The sequence below is a fragment of the Protopterus annectens genome, chromosome 11.part0, assembly GCF_019279795.1.
Source record: "Protopterus annectens isolate FY-2018-M chromosome 11.part0, PAN1.0, whole genome shotgun sequence".
In the NCBI taxonomy this organism is placed as follows: Eukaryota; Metazoa; Chordata; order Ceratodontiformes; family Protopteridae; genus Protopterus; species Protopterus annectens.
The window spans coordinates 562,494,663-562,509,310 of record NC_056745.1 but is presented as its reverse complement, the minus strand read 5'-3'; the positions used below and the strand labels follow the sequence as shown (position 1 = coordinate 562,509,310).

At 39.9% G+C, this 14,648-nt stretch overlaps 1 protein-coding gene across 2 annotated transcripts in view; it reads left to right on the top strand.

The window, feature by feature from the left end:
* The window catches only part of LOC122815513 (solute carrier organic anion transporter family member 1C1-like), a 4,185,790-nt gene extending 4,171,583 nt beyond the window's left edge, over positions 1 to 14,207 (top strand). For both annotated transcript variants that reach the window (XM_044088066.1, XM_044088065.1), the window contains one exon: positions 13,742 to 14,207. In XM_044088066.1, coding sequence (XP_043944001.1) covers positions 13,742 to 13,949 — 208 coding nt within the window. In that variant the 3' untranslated portion in view covers positions 13,950 to 14,207. The remainder of the gene's footprint in view (positions 1 to 13,741) is intronic.
* Positions 14,208 to 14,648: the final 441 nt, after the last annotated feature.

The following is a 14,648-nucleotide window of genomic DNA, read 5'->3' as shown; positions in this document are numbered from 1 at the left end:
ATTAGTTTCTTTTGTCAGAGAGTATAGATTTTTTTAGTGTCATTTCTCAGCTGTCTGAAATTTTGTTGCTCTACTGAATTTTTAGTCATTTGCCATTTATTCCAGTATTTATTTCTAAGATGGATTTTTTTGCTTGGTTTCTTTTGAAAGCCATGGGGTGGATTTAGTTCTGATTCTGATAGAGTGGGTTGGAGTATGGTGGTCAAGTATAGCTAGGAAGTTAGAGTTAAAATATTTAACAGCATCTTCCAATGGGGGGTATTTTAAGGGAGACCAGTTACATGCTTTTAGTTCATTTTGGAAGAGATCAGGGTTAAAGTTTTTTTTTTGGTTCTTATTAAACTACAAATGGTTGGAATGGGTAAATTGGTCTTATGCCTGATGATGTAGGTGAGTGAGTGGTCACTCACATCATCAGGTAGGGTTCCAGCTTCATATGTCTGGGGAAGATTATTTATGATAATCCAATCTAAGGTACTTTCTTATTAGGCTTGTTTATCCTGGTAGGGGAGGTAATGGTTTGAGAGAAACCGAATAGGTTAATATGGGTGGTAGGGTGATTACCACTGCAACATTTCCAATCAGTGTTGAAATCCCCTAGGATTATGGCTTCTTGGGGTAAGTTTTGAGACAACCAGCAAAGGATATATTCTATGGTGGCACTGTTATTGCCAGGAGGTAGATAGATACAGATAATATAAATGGATTTGTAAGTGTTGATTTGAAGTTTGATAATAAGAATTTCAGTGTTAGATGTGGTTTATAATCATAGGTAGTAATTTGAAGGCTTGATTTAAATAAGATAGCAATCCCACCACCCTTTTTAGCTACATGGTCAAGTCGCAAGATGTTATAGCCTGGTGGGATGACTTCATTGTCTTTAGGAACAGGTTTTAACCAGGTTTCTGTTAAACATAGAATGTCAAAGGAGTAAACTTCTAAGAGAGAGAATGGAGCTGTGTAACTTTGTTATTAATACTACGTACATTGAGGTGGGCTACTAAGAGTGAGTTAAGTGGTTTGGTAAGGGAATGAACAGTAGAGGGATTGGGGTTGAGTGGTAGTAGTAGTTGTTGGGCCTGGGTTTGGGTGAATATCTCCATCTTTTAAGGAGAGGAGTTGTATTTGAAATCTAGGATCTGGGGATTTACAGTATAGGTTTGGAGATCTCCTGGAGCTGAGAGTGTTGTATCAAATGTGGGCTATTCTATGATATTTAGGCAGTAGATAGCTGGGTGTAGATGTTATATTAACATGGTTAGTGTGAATAGGTAGAGAAGGAGAGGTGGTTAGCTTATTGGGGTATTGAAATTGTGGATTTAATGGGTGTTCATAGGAGGTAAACAGGTATGCTAAAGTTAAAGGAGGTAGTAGTATGAGCATGAATAACAGCAGTAAGTGGGCTGTGGTGTGTAGTTTGTACATTTGGATGGGTTAGGTAAAAGGTTTTTGTTATAGGTAAGGAAGTAAAAAAAGGTGTAGGTAGGGAGAGGTGGAGGGTGTGGTGGGAGAGTTAAGGAGTGGTAGGTGAAAGGAGGGATAAGGAGGTTGATGGGAAATGTTAATGTTTGTAGTGACTGGTGGGAATGGGGGAAGGGGTGTGGTTAAGTAGTATAAGAGTAGGATCCCTGGGGGTGGGTGGAAATTTGGGGTAGGGTAGGGAGCAGAGTGAGCCCAAAGGGCGAACGGAGTGGGTAGAGACAGGTAATGGAGCAGCTAGAGGAGAAACAATCAGTGATGCTTGTTACCGAGGTAAGTATGATAAGTCAAAAGTGGGAAAGAGCAGAGATAAGAAGGAGTCTCTAAGAAAACAGGAGGGTGTAGACAGTTAAAGTAAAGGGAAAAGTGTGAGGTTTCAGAGCAGGTCTAGGACATAAGAAATATAGAGTAAATGAAAGAAGAATAACAGATGGATGAGCAGGAGAATAGAGGAAGGGATAGGGGTGCCACCTACTGGACAGAGTATTGCAGGCAGTTCTGTATGGGCACTAGCTGGTATCAGACTAGAGAAAGGTGAAAAGTTAGTAAGAGGGGTTTTTATGAGGTGATGGAGGTATTTTGGTAACAGGGTAGATAGGGGGGGGTAAAGGCTGCTGGCTGTCCATTACATTAAGACAAGAAATAAAAACAGCATTTGAGCAGTCGCTTATTATTGGTACAACCTGCCAATATCACATGTATGCTAGAAGGCAGGTTCAGAATCTACATTAAGCATTGGTCAAAAGGATTTAGCGCCTTCTATAATACAATATAAAGCACACCATTAAACAATTTTGTAAAAATATGCAGTAATTAACATGGACAGCTACACAGGCACTTTACCCATTAATACTTCCAGTAACGTAGGCTTAACATTCCACAATTAACATTCACACATTAGGCTTATTTATCAGTCATAAAGGTAAAAGTGATTATGTTTAGTGATAAGCAACAGAGCACACATTGGATGCTACTAGTTACCATAGCATTCTACAAATAACTGATACATAAGACCCTTATCTGTTATAGTATCATGCAGAGATAATTATCTCTGTTGCAGATAATGTGAGGGCTATTAGGATCGGCTTAAAATAAGGCTCTACAGGACAGGGAGTGTGTAGATTTGCTCTCTGAGGGTAACAGAAAGTAGATATAGCTGTTATAGATGCACAATTAATGCACAGCTAATTCTGCCTAAAATGCAGATTTTCTAGAGTTTCTGTGATTTAAAAAGCTTGTTTCAGCTACATATTGTACTTATTTTACTGCCTGCACTTTAACAAAGTTGTTTTTGTATTTAAATTACATGTTTAACTGTTGTAGGCTACACACTCAAGTGTGATAGCCATTTATGTGCCTTTAAAGTGTTTTTTAATTGTATCTGCTTTATTTTCTGAAAAAAGAAACAAAAAGTATACTTGTTTTCCTGCCTTTCTAAGCTAGTATAGTCCAGTTTTCAGGTTAGTGCTGAATTCAGGGCTGTGTTACAAGTTTCTGTGTTTGACCATACCTTACTTGGATAGAAGGAAGTTTCTCTGTTCACTGTGAGAGAGGGAGCTTTGAGCAGCCTATCTGTCCCTGGAGGAGTGGTTTCAGCCCAGAAATTAGTAATTTATTGGCCATTTTGGGCTAATTTCTATCTCTTTCATTTCCCTGCTATAAAACCCGCATTTGTGCGGTTTTGCGCGCCGGACAGCACCAGTTAGCTAGGGTTTAACTATTCCCGGCTCCACAAAGTCTACTGTTCAATTTTTCCCTTGGAACTAGACAAACTTTCAACTTAAGCACTCAAACCTTTCACTTCTCATCCCGGCACATGCTCATAACTCATAGCAAGCACTAATAAAGCTTAGCACTAGACCCCCTATACTTGTAGAGAAGGACAAGGCTCTCTATTCAACCTTACATCAGCCAATCAGTAAAACAGTTCACTATACCTATCTAGGCATGTTCAAAGGGCAGTTTCAGCTGTACTCTCTGGTCCAACTGGTGAATCTGGGCATTTTGAGGCAATGTTACAATTGCCTCATGTACACAGACAACCCTCTCCTCCTCTCACCAAACACTAATACATGCGAGAGATGCAATTATACAGCCAAACTGGAGGCTAAGCTCTCTCAATCCAAGACTGGACCAGACAGTCAAGAGGAGAAGGGAATTACTTACATCACACCACCAGTCTCATATAGACCTATGAAACCAGCACCAGCAAAAAACACACATAAATACATGAAAACATACTCAGAGGCTCTAAATAAAAATCTGCAAAAGCAACAGAGACCTCAAAATCAGACATCCAAGCAACCTCCACCCCCCAACACAAACCATGAAACACATACTTCACAAAACCAGTGTGCCACACAATCACAGCCCTTAAGGCAAAATAACATACCCAACACACTAGTAATAGGTGACTATATAGTCAGGCACACTGACGTCCCACTCACTAGGCTGAACAAGGAGAAGGTTACTGTTAGCTGCCTGTCGGGTGCCAGGAACCGCCACATAACACAAGCACTCAGGTCACTCCAGAACAAGTACAAATATGACTCTGTCATTGTCCATGTTGGTGTGAATGACCTGAGCCGTACCTCCCTGGACTACATGAAAAGTGACATAGAGGAGCTCTCTGATCATGTAGCCCAGGCCGGTATGACCCTGACCCTGAGTAGCATCCTGCCCTCACCAAGAATGATACCACGGTATAGAGAAAAATATATCAATTTCAGCAATTGGCTAAGCTTCTGGTGTCATTCAAAGGAGATCCAGTGTCTGTCAGCCTGGGATGACATGCTCAACAAGCCACGCTGCTTTGCTAGAGATGGCTTGCACCTGTCACCCTTAGGGTTTTGAATACTGGCCAAGGCTCTTGCCACCCCCATAGTGCCTTTTTTAGGCAAGGCTCAAAAGACAAACCCACCACTATAAATAGCACAAGTAAAAAAAAAACTGAGGGTAATGCTACTCAATGCCAGAAGTCTAAACCTCAAAATGCATGCACTTGAGACACTCCTCAGTATGGAGAAAATCGACATATGTGCAGTAACAGAAATCTAGTTTAAGGTTCCAGAGAGCACCCCAGCACTACCAGGCTACAACTCATACCATACATTTCAGCCACAAAACACAGACTGAAATCCAAAAGGCAGGGGAGTATCCATATTCATCAAGGATATCCACACCTCCAGGTTAGTGACACAGCACTATGCTTCAGAGATCATCCACGTGCAACTAACAATGGGAAAAACTGCTATTCAAATTACAGCTTGCTACAGATCACCCACCATGTCCCGGGACCCCCACTCTGCATTCCCTGAAACACTGGGAAACATAAAGGTCCTACCAAACACCCTGATATTGGGTGATTTCAATTACCCAAACATTAACTGGGAGAACTACTCAAGTACATACTCCCTTGCCCAACATTTCCTAGAATTTATAAACTCAAACACACTGGATCAACTAGTCAACACCTCCACCAGAGGTGACAACATATTGGACCTGGTCATCACCAACATGGGCAACCGGTGTTCCACACAGGAGGTCAACCCCTCGCTGGTTAGATCTGACCAGAAAAGAATCACTCGGGATATCCACATTCCACCACCACCTCCGGTCAAAGAAACTACTGTAAAAAACTTTTCAAAAGCAAACTTCACATTACTTAAGACCAAGGTGGGAAGTTTCAAAGCCCCCGTGCTAAAGGATAATGCTGTCCAAGCTGCAAAATCCTTTACTAATGGACTCTATGGGCATCTACAAGAATGCATGGATCATGCTATCCCAAACAAAACCAAGACTCACTCCTCCAAGAAAAGGAAACCAGTCTGGTGGACCCCTGCCATAAACAAGCTATAGAAGGAGGAAACTAGTACAGAAAAGAGTAAAATCCCAAGAAGGGAAGACATCCCTGATCAGTATCAGCAAGAAACTACGTTCCCTCAAAAAATCATCCAAGGCTAGCTTCGAAAGAAAAATTGCCATGGACTCCAAAGATAACCACAAGGCATTCTTTAGCTATGTCAAGAATCTAAGTGGCAATTCTCAGATCTGCTCGGAGTTAGTGCAGAATGACACAAAATACACTGAACCGACCGATATAGCCAACATCCTGGCAGACAGGTTCAGTGCAAACTTCACCCCCCTTTCACCCCAAAAGGGCCCATAACTATACCAGCAGAATGTAGTGCCCCTGAAATCACAGACACTCAGGTTAAAATAGCCCGCTTCAAAGCCAAAAACACAGCATCAATGGGCCTGGACGGTGTCCTAGGCTGCGTCCTACATTATCTCAAAGATGAACTAACCCCTCACCTAAACACACTGTTTAAACTCAGCCTCTCCACAGGCTATGTGCCCACAGAAAGGTGCACAGCAATGGTTATTCTGCTCCAAAAAGGTTCAACGGACCCCGGGAACTATCGCCCTATAAGCCTGACTAGCTTGGCCTGCAAAGCTATAGAGCACATCATCATGGATCTCGTTAACAGAGACATTGGAAACCTCCAAACACTGCACCCTACCCAGTTCAGCTTTGTTAAGGACAGATCATGCCTCCTAAACCTGGTGGACTTCTTTGAGACAGTTACCAAGGCTATAGAGGGAATGGTGGCCCACACAGCTTACCAAGACCTCGCAAAGGCCTTTGATACCATTCTTCACTCAGGTATTATAGACAAGCTCACCAGCCTGAACTTAAACCCCTACATCATGAGATAGGTTGCCAACTGGCTTATGGACAGAACCCACATGATACCAGTTGTGGGAGGTAGGTCTGACTCTAAACTGGTTACAAGTGGCGTTCCCCAGGGCTCAGTCCTAGGACTCCTCCTGTTCAGCATATACTTCTCAGAGGTACAGGCAGGCACAGGAGGACTATGGCTGACCAAGTTTGCAGACGACTGCAAACTAGGGGCTATAATTGACTCTACAGCTAACACAGACATCCTCCAAAAGCGTCTCGCTGAGACAGATACCTGATGTCAAAACTATGGCCTCAAGCTAAATGACAAAAAGTGCACAGTCATCCCCTTTGGAAAAAACAAAGTACCCACAAACTACCACATAGGTGGTAGCCCCCTAAATACGGAAGACATAATAAGGGATATGGAGACCCAAGTAGATAGTAACCTCTCCTTTGATAATCACATTGCCTTCGTGGTTAGAATATCCTTCTATGTGGCCCACCTAATCACAAAAGGGTTTGCATCCAGATTGAAAGAGGTCATTGGGCCCCTCTACGCATCACTCATCAGACCCATCAGAGAGTACAATGCCCCATTTGGGATGCACCTTACAAGACACCTGCAACAAATGGAAAGACCACAGTAGTACCTCACCAAGAGGATCACTGGCCTCAAGCAGATGCCCTATGCAGCTCAACTGAAGAAACTCCAGCTGTACTCGGTTGCATACCACCTACTCAGAGGTGATCTCTGCCTGACATCCAAGGCCATGTCCAACCCAGAATTGATGGACATGTTCCACCTAAAGAAAACCATATCCCCTCGAGCCACACACTCCAGGGATCTAAACCTCACCACAACAATAAATAGGATGTGCTGGAGGGATATATTCCTGTCCCAGAGACTTCCCATGCCCTGGAACAAGATTCCAATCTACATTAGGCAGAGCTCTTCACTAACCCTCTTCAAGAGAAACCTTGATGAGTGGATGGGAAACAGAAAGTTTACCCCAGGGATCACTTCAATGGCTCTGCTGGACAGAGGCACAGGGAACTAATCTAAGGGGGCGTGAAAGCCAACACATTCCGGCTAGCCTTATAAATGCCTTCGGGCAGATAGCCTAGTACCTGTCTATGAACCTATGAACAACGCAGGGTATATAGAACTGGTAGCAAGTTAAACATATCTAACTGACTCAGCTCTCTGTTTTTCAAGTTGAAAACAGCAAGAGAAGCAAATATGCCCAGCTCGCACAGAGTAACACCACGTGGGTGGCATATTTCCAAATAGCCGTTATAGCCTAAAAAAAAAAAAAAAAAAAAAACAAGTGAGCTTCAGCTCAAATATAGTAGCTCCACATGGGTGGGGTACTGTTTATTAGACATTACAGGGGTTAAAAGAAAGACTAGCTCCCAACTGTCTAAATGGGCATTACAGGTTAGACCCAAGTTCCTAAAAACAATGCAAACAGCATCAGGAACAACAAGATAGCTTCAGCCCACACACAGAAGCTTCCTTGAGGCTGGCGTGATGCTAAATGGCCGTTAAAGGCTTTTAAGAAATAAAAATAAAACTAGTTCCCAACATTCACAGCAGCCACAGCACAAACAGCAGTTTGATCAGCAAGTGAGCCTGAGCACGCACATAGTAGCTTCCACTTGGGCAGCGTGATGGTAAATGGCCATAACAGTCTTCTTTAGAGAACTAAACTGGCTCCTGACTTTCAAAATAGCTGTTACAGGCTAAAAACCAGTATCGTAGTTACACATACTGCAGCCATTTAAGCTGCCGAATAATAATAGCTCCCAACCTTCAAAATAGCTGTTTCAGGCTAAAAACAGTACCTTAGCAAGACCAACAGCAGCCGTTTTAAGCTGTCGAATAAGTTAGCCCCAACTTTAATATAGCCATTACAGCTAAAAGTTAGTAGAATCTAGTACCCTAGGTAGACAAACAGCAGCCATTTCAGCTGCCAAATAAACTGGTTCCCAATGTACAAAATAACTGATTACAGGCTGTAAAACAAGTACCCTAGCAACACAACAGTAGTCGTTTAAGCAGCCGTTCAAGCCTATGGCAAATGATCTGGCTTCCATTTCAGCAGAACAAGCAATAAAACATTAAATTAATATTCAAAATAGTTCAAGCTACAGCTGTTTAAGCAGCCGTTGCAGGCATAACTCAACAGCCTGAACCTCAGCAATTGTGTTAGAAGCTCCATGTGGGTGGCGAGATACTAAATAGCTGTTACTTAGTATTGTGAAACAAACAAGCAGCAAGTAATGTAGGGATCACCAGAGTGGGATATGGCTTTTAGGCACACAGTAACATTAATAGCAGTGTTATTTAAGCACCTAGTTTACATTTAAACAATTCAGCATAAGGCAAGGCAAATACAGTCAACCGAACACTACTTACTAAAGGGAAAAGAAGCTGGGACAGGATCAGACAGCAGCCAGAGGCAATTCTAGGTGATTAAAGATGGCGCCACACAGAACTATGGGTATTTAAGGGTTTCCATAGGATAAAGGGCAGAAGGTTTACAACAGCTACAGTCAGGAGGGGGAGGAGACAATGTACCTTAGAAGGCTATTGGTTGTGTTGAAGGTGATGAATAAGGTATAGGAGGCTGGAGAAGACTGAATGGAAATGAAATGAGACAAATAAAAACCTAGGGATAGGAAGAGATTAATAGTAGAGGAGAGAATAGAAGGGCCTAAGTTCTACAGTCAGAGACAAGTAACGGAGCAGCTAGAGGAGAAACAATAAGTGATGCTGGTTACTGAGGTGAGTAAGGTAAGTCAAAAGTGGGAAAGAGCAGAGATAAGTCTGTAAGAAAACAGGAGGGTGTAGACAGTTAAAGTGAAGGGTAAAGTGTGAGGTTTCAGAGCAGATCTAGGACATAAGAAATATAGAGTAAATGAAAGAAGAATAACAGATGGATAAGCAGGAGAATAGAGGAAGGGATAGGGGTGCCACCTACTGAACAGAGCTAGTATTGCAGACAGTTCTGTATGGGAGCTAGCTGGTATCAGACTAGGGAAGGGTGGAAAGTTAGTAAGAGGGATTACTATGAGGTGGTGGAGGTATTTTGGTAACAGGGTAGATAGAAGGGGGGTAAAGGCTGCTGGCTGTCCAGGCAAGGAGCGTACTTTTGAACCCCTGAAGCAATAGTGGAATAGCACTTGAAGGTAGGTAGTGGTTGTTGTAAGCCTAAATAGATAATATAGGACCTTTATATCTAATTTTGCAACTGCTGCCTGCCCTTTTGTACATCTGTCCAAAACTCTATCATAACAACAAGCTGTATCATTTCACTAATGCTCTAAAATATCAGCCTAATTACCTCACTTTTAAGCTATTATGCTTTATATCTATACACACACACGCACACACACACATATATATATATATATATATAGAGAGAGACAGAGAGGGATGACAGCTGTCCACATGAAAAATAAAAGTTTTTGAATTCCGATTTTCTATGTATTTCTGAACTGAAAACCTTTTTGTATGAAAGATGTACATGACTACACCCAAGTGACAGCTTCTGTATGACTGCATGTTACAGTAAAAGCATAACACACATAGGCTCTCTTTTATCATCTACAAAATGTTTTTACACTGTTTTTCTGACCCCTCCAACTAAAAAAACAAAATTGTCTATAAAGTGTTTTCTGATGTAAAGCTTTTCCATTTTGTCATGATATATGCCATATATTGCCATAACTATGTGACTATATACTGGACCTTTTGAAAATAGCAATGTTCCTTTGGAAAAGACTTGCAGCAAACTGGACAAAACACAGTTTGTTCTGGAAAGAAATAAAACAGCTAACGTGTACTCACTAACACATATTAAGTAAAAGTTAGCTGCCTACCACAAATAGCTCATCTTTTGCAAAAGGCTATGGACATTTTCTACAGTCCACTTTAAAGGACATAACAAATAGCTTTCCTTGAAACCATCCCTCCTCTTTGGAGAAGGGAGATCCCCCTTCCACTCATTTCTACTCACTAGCTTCTTATACAGCAATTTTCCATATCTATCAAAACAACATCCCTCTTTATTAAATTTATTAAATAAGGTGTCAAATACAGAAAACTGCATCCAATTTTCTTAAAACTAACTGCAAAACAAATAGTTAACCCCATACTCAAGTTCAACTTTTCCCTCATATCAGCTACTGTTCCTCCGGCATTCAGATACTCAGTCATAATCCCCCTCCCCAAGGTCACTTTACATAATGGGTTGAAAAGTATATAGTCTTATTTTTAACCCGTGTCCAATTACAACAATATTTGAGAAACCACTGTACATACAACTTCTAAACCACATCAGTAGCTAACGCCTATAATGGGATGCACAGCATGGCTTTTGTAAATGTTCCAGTACCTTTACTGCCCTAGTAATGGCCACTAATGCTGCAACCTGAATGATGGAAGAATTACAGAATCACTCTGTGTGGACATGGCAGATATGACGAGTGCCTTTGAAGCTCTGAGACTGACTGCTTGACAGTAAGCTTCAAAGAATGAATGTTGATGTTAAGACAATTCATTGGTACCAGAGTTATCCAAGAGACAGATCCTTGCAGGTTTACTGCAATAACAAGCACTCCACTTCTGATACACTTCAGGATGTGTACTTGGCCTACTTTGTTTCCCCTCTCTGTCATTGACCTTCCCCCGAAACTTCCAAATCTTGACTTAGTTATGTACGCTGATGATTTCCTTCTTGTACAGAGTGCAAACCACACTGACCTGTAAAACAAGTTACAGGATAACTTCTCACCTATGTTGCTGATCTTCTTCTAACAAACTACTACTTAACCAAAAGAAAACAAATGCCATTGTTTTCTCCTCAGCCAAGAAATCACTTAATATTCCTCCTGTCTAGATAACAGGCAACAAATGGAATACTCCTCCTAACATCACCAAACAAAGATACCTAGGTCTCATTATTAATCCTTCACTATCCTTTACAGCATATACAGGCAATATCACTAATAAGATTCTCAGTTGATTAAAGCTTTGTTACAAAATTACTAATCTGCTAAATAAGGTAAGTCAAAAGTGGGAAAGAGCAGAGATAAGTCTATAAGAAAACAGTAGGGTGTAGACAGTTAAAGTAACGGGTAAAGTGTGAGGTTTCAGAGCAGGTCTAGGACATAAGAAATATAGAGTAAATGAAAGAATAATAATAAATAATAATAATAAAGAGTAATAGCCAGATTAGTAATTGCTAAAAATATAGTAATACCTAAATTGGAATATGGCCTATCTTTCCTCGTACTGGCAGTCAGCACAAAATATCCATCAAGTACAGAATGCTGAAAAGAAAACCTGCTAGATTCATCCTCTTAGTACATCTTTGATGCACCATTGCAAATGGCTATCAGTGACTAACAGCCACATTCCTATAAGCATTCTCATCTTCAAAGTTTGAAAAAAAAGTTACTGTCCACCTCTTATAAGAAATTTCTCATACAAGATTACAGTTATGAACTTTTTTGTATCCAAAGAAGACACTTAAATTTGTAGCTCTCGGGCAGTACTATATTATACAAATCTAAGATTATATCGCCATCTGCCAGAAGTTCATTTAACATGGATTCAGTAGATAACTGTTATGATACATATGTTAAATGTAAAATTATGTTAAATTTAAAACTGGTGATAAAGTTTGCTAGTAAAATCCAAAATAACAGTTCTGCGAGTGTAATGTAAAGTAGTTTTAAAAAAAAATATGAGAAATTGGTCTATTTTTCTTTCTCTTTCTGATGAGTGAGAGGTGTAGCAAAACGTGACAACAGTGATGTGAGTAAGGCAGATGCCTATAGGCTAAGTATTTTAGGAAGAACAGGTAATAAGGTAAGTAACGGTTACCCAGGATTTCTGCATACAAGTAAATGTTCAGAAAATAAAAATAGTATGCAAGCTAAAATACAGCGTGTGCGCACAACATTCCATCTGTGTCTGTTGATAACACAAAAGTAAACTAGTGCTTATGTACCTGCAGATGTTTCGAGAGGCACTTGGAATACAAAGAAAATCTCATTTGAAAAAGGGAAAACCGTGTAAGAATGGCATGGCTGACTCACTGAATGAGATGAAATGGGTAACACCCATGGCAAAGATACCAGCAAAAAGGGAGTTTCAGTTAGGGGACAAAACTGTTTGCAGAGTTACCCTGCAGCAGTTTTTCAATTCAGTGGAAGATTTCTACAGAATGGAAAGTGAGAACTTGATCTTACAGGACACCAGAACCTATAAAAATTATAGAAGGCTACATGGAAAACAACAGAGGAGTGACTTAAGGGAGAAGCCTGTGTCCTGTGAAAAGCATACATAGTACAGCTATTGATGAGTTGTCAGATGGATTGTCACAGTCCAACTACCCATTGTGAGGAGCCTAAACTCTTCTGGTTTAATGCTGGTAGTGGAATAGTTGTAACATAAAATACATAAAAATTGCAAAATGTTTTGTAAATCATATTTTTTTATCCTGATGAAAACTATGCCTGTTAATGTCTGTATTTCTTAAAATGTGTGACAGTATGGAGCCTGGGAATAGTCTTTCAGTGGTTTCCACAGTCAATTATAGAGACTTTAGCTTGGTATAAAACAGTGCACCATGAAAGGCTAACTTCAATGGGAGGGCAGTGAGATGTGCTGAAAGACCTAGGGATACACTGAGAAGCATCAATGGAAGACTGTATTAGATTATTTTGAAGCTGAGATTGAGGCCTAAGACAGAAGTGTAAAGCTAGAGTAAAACCATTAGCATACTTCATTTTTTGCACTGAGTGGGATCTAGAAGCTACGCCTTTAGCTTGGTAGTTCTTGACTTTTAGAAATAAGAGTAAGACCAACAAGAAAGACCTATAGCCTGAAAATAGACTTTTGCATTACTTGCATTGGGATCTGAGGGTTCGAGCTAGGAAAGAGGCAAGCTCCACTCCTTCTAATTATATATACTACCTACAAGATCACACAATCTCAGGGAAAGGGCATATTTCCCTACCCTGACAACAGTGTGATCTTCCACACCTATTGGTTAAACAGATGTTAACCAAAACTTCAGTGCACCCATGTGTGTGTGTGTGTGCATACATATATATATATATATATATATATATATATATATATATATATATATATGTATGCACACACACACACACACACACACACACACACACACACACACACACACACACACACACACACCTCTCTTTGAAAAGAAATGTGTTAAAAATGTTAAGAAATACATCAGCTGGAAGATCCAGTAATAGCTGAGGATCAATGTAAGAAAACACTTTTGCAGATGCAGAATGAAATGAAATGAAATAGCTTTTATTTCAGTACTGAATTGCAGGGATTTATAAAGCAGTTGTCATGGAAGAACAACTCTAAACAGCTTGCCATTTGGATTACAGCTAATATTTTAGTTTAACATGACTGTAACCTATAGACATTGCACATTTCTGTCAGACAGATAAATAAGATTTAATTGCTGCATCCATAATGTAAAATCAATAAAGTCTAAGCTAAACTTTTTTTTCTGTTTTAAGGTTCATTTTTCTTGGACTGATGTCTGCACTGAGAGCTTTTGGTTTCCTGTTGTACATACCAATGTACATTGTAGCAAAGAAAGAATTCAACAAGTCAGAAAAAAGTGATGAGACAGATATGGTGCTTGGAATGATGAACGTTAATGATACTGATGCTGATGTTAATGAGATTAATTCTCTAGATGAAGAAAAACAAACAAAACTATAGCAAACTAAAACAGCGTCTGTATATTTCTTTATTCTTAAGATATATAATAATATAATCAGCAGGAATGAATATTTGAATATTAATATTAGGTTCCTCAACATGCAATGATGTCTTGCAACAGGAAAAAGTAAAAAAAAAAAAAAAAAAAAAACATTTTTATCATTCTAATCAGCTTTCGTCATATACTCCAGCTTCTAATCAACATTTAAATAACTGAAATGTATAAAAATTCTGTGTAGTAAAATATTTTCATCTGGATGAAGGCTTATCATTTTCCTAATATTAACTTGTGGAATTTTCCAACTTCAAGATAAAGCACCAGTCAAAATGTTTGTGTGTGTGCGCACGTGCACGTGTGTGTGTATGCACAATATACCCACACAAGTTTTATAGACTTTTAGCACTCAAAATGCATCCAAATTCATGGAAATTAATTTGGAGAATGTTGAATACTGCATGTACAGAAAGTTTGCCTAACTTTTCATTCTGTGGGCTGTTCACCCAGATCCTCTTACTTCATGCAAGCTTCTCAAAAATTGATCTACCTTGGAAAAAGTGGCATCTGCTCTGCAGTGACATCATCTGCAGACAGTACTTTTTATACTGAGTTAACTGTCACTCACATGGCATATACATTCATTTCACAACCATAGCTTTTTGGGTCTGACTTCTTTAACTAAGTGACTTCCCATCTAATAA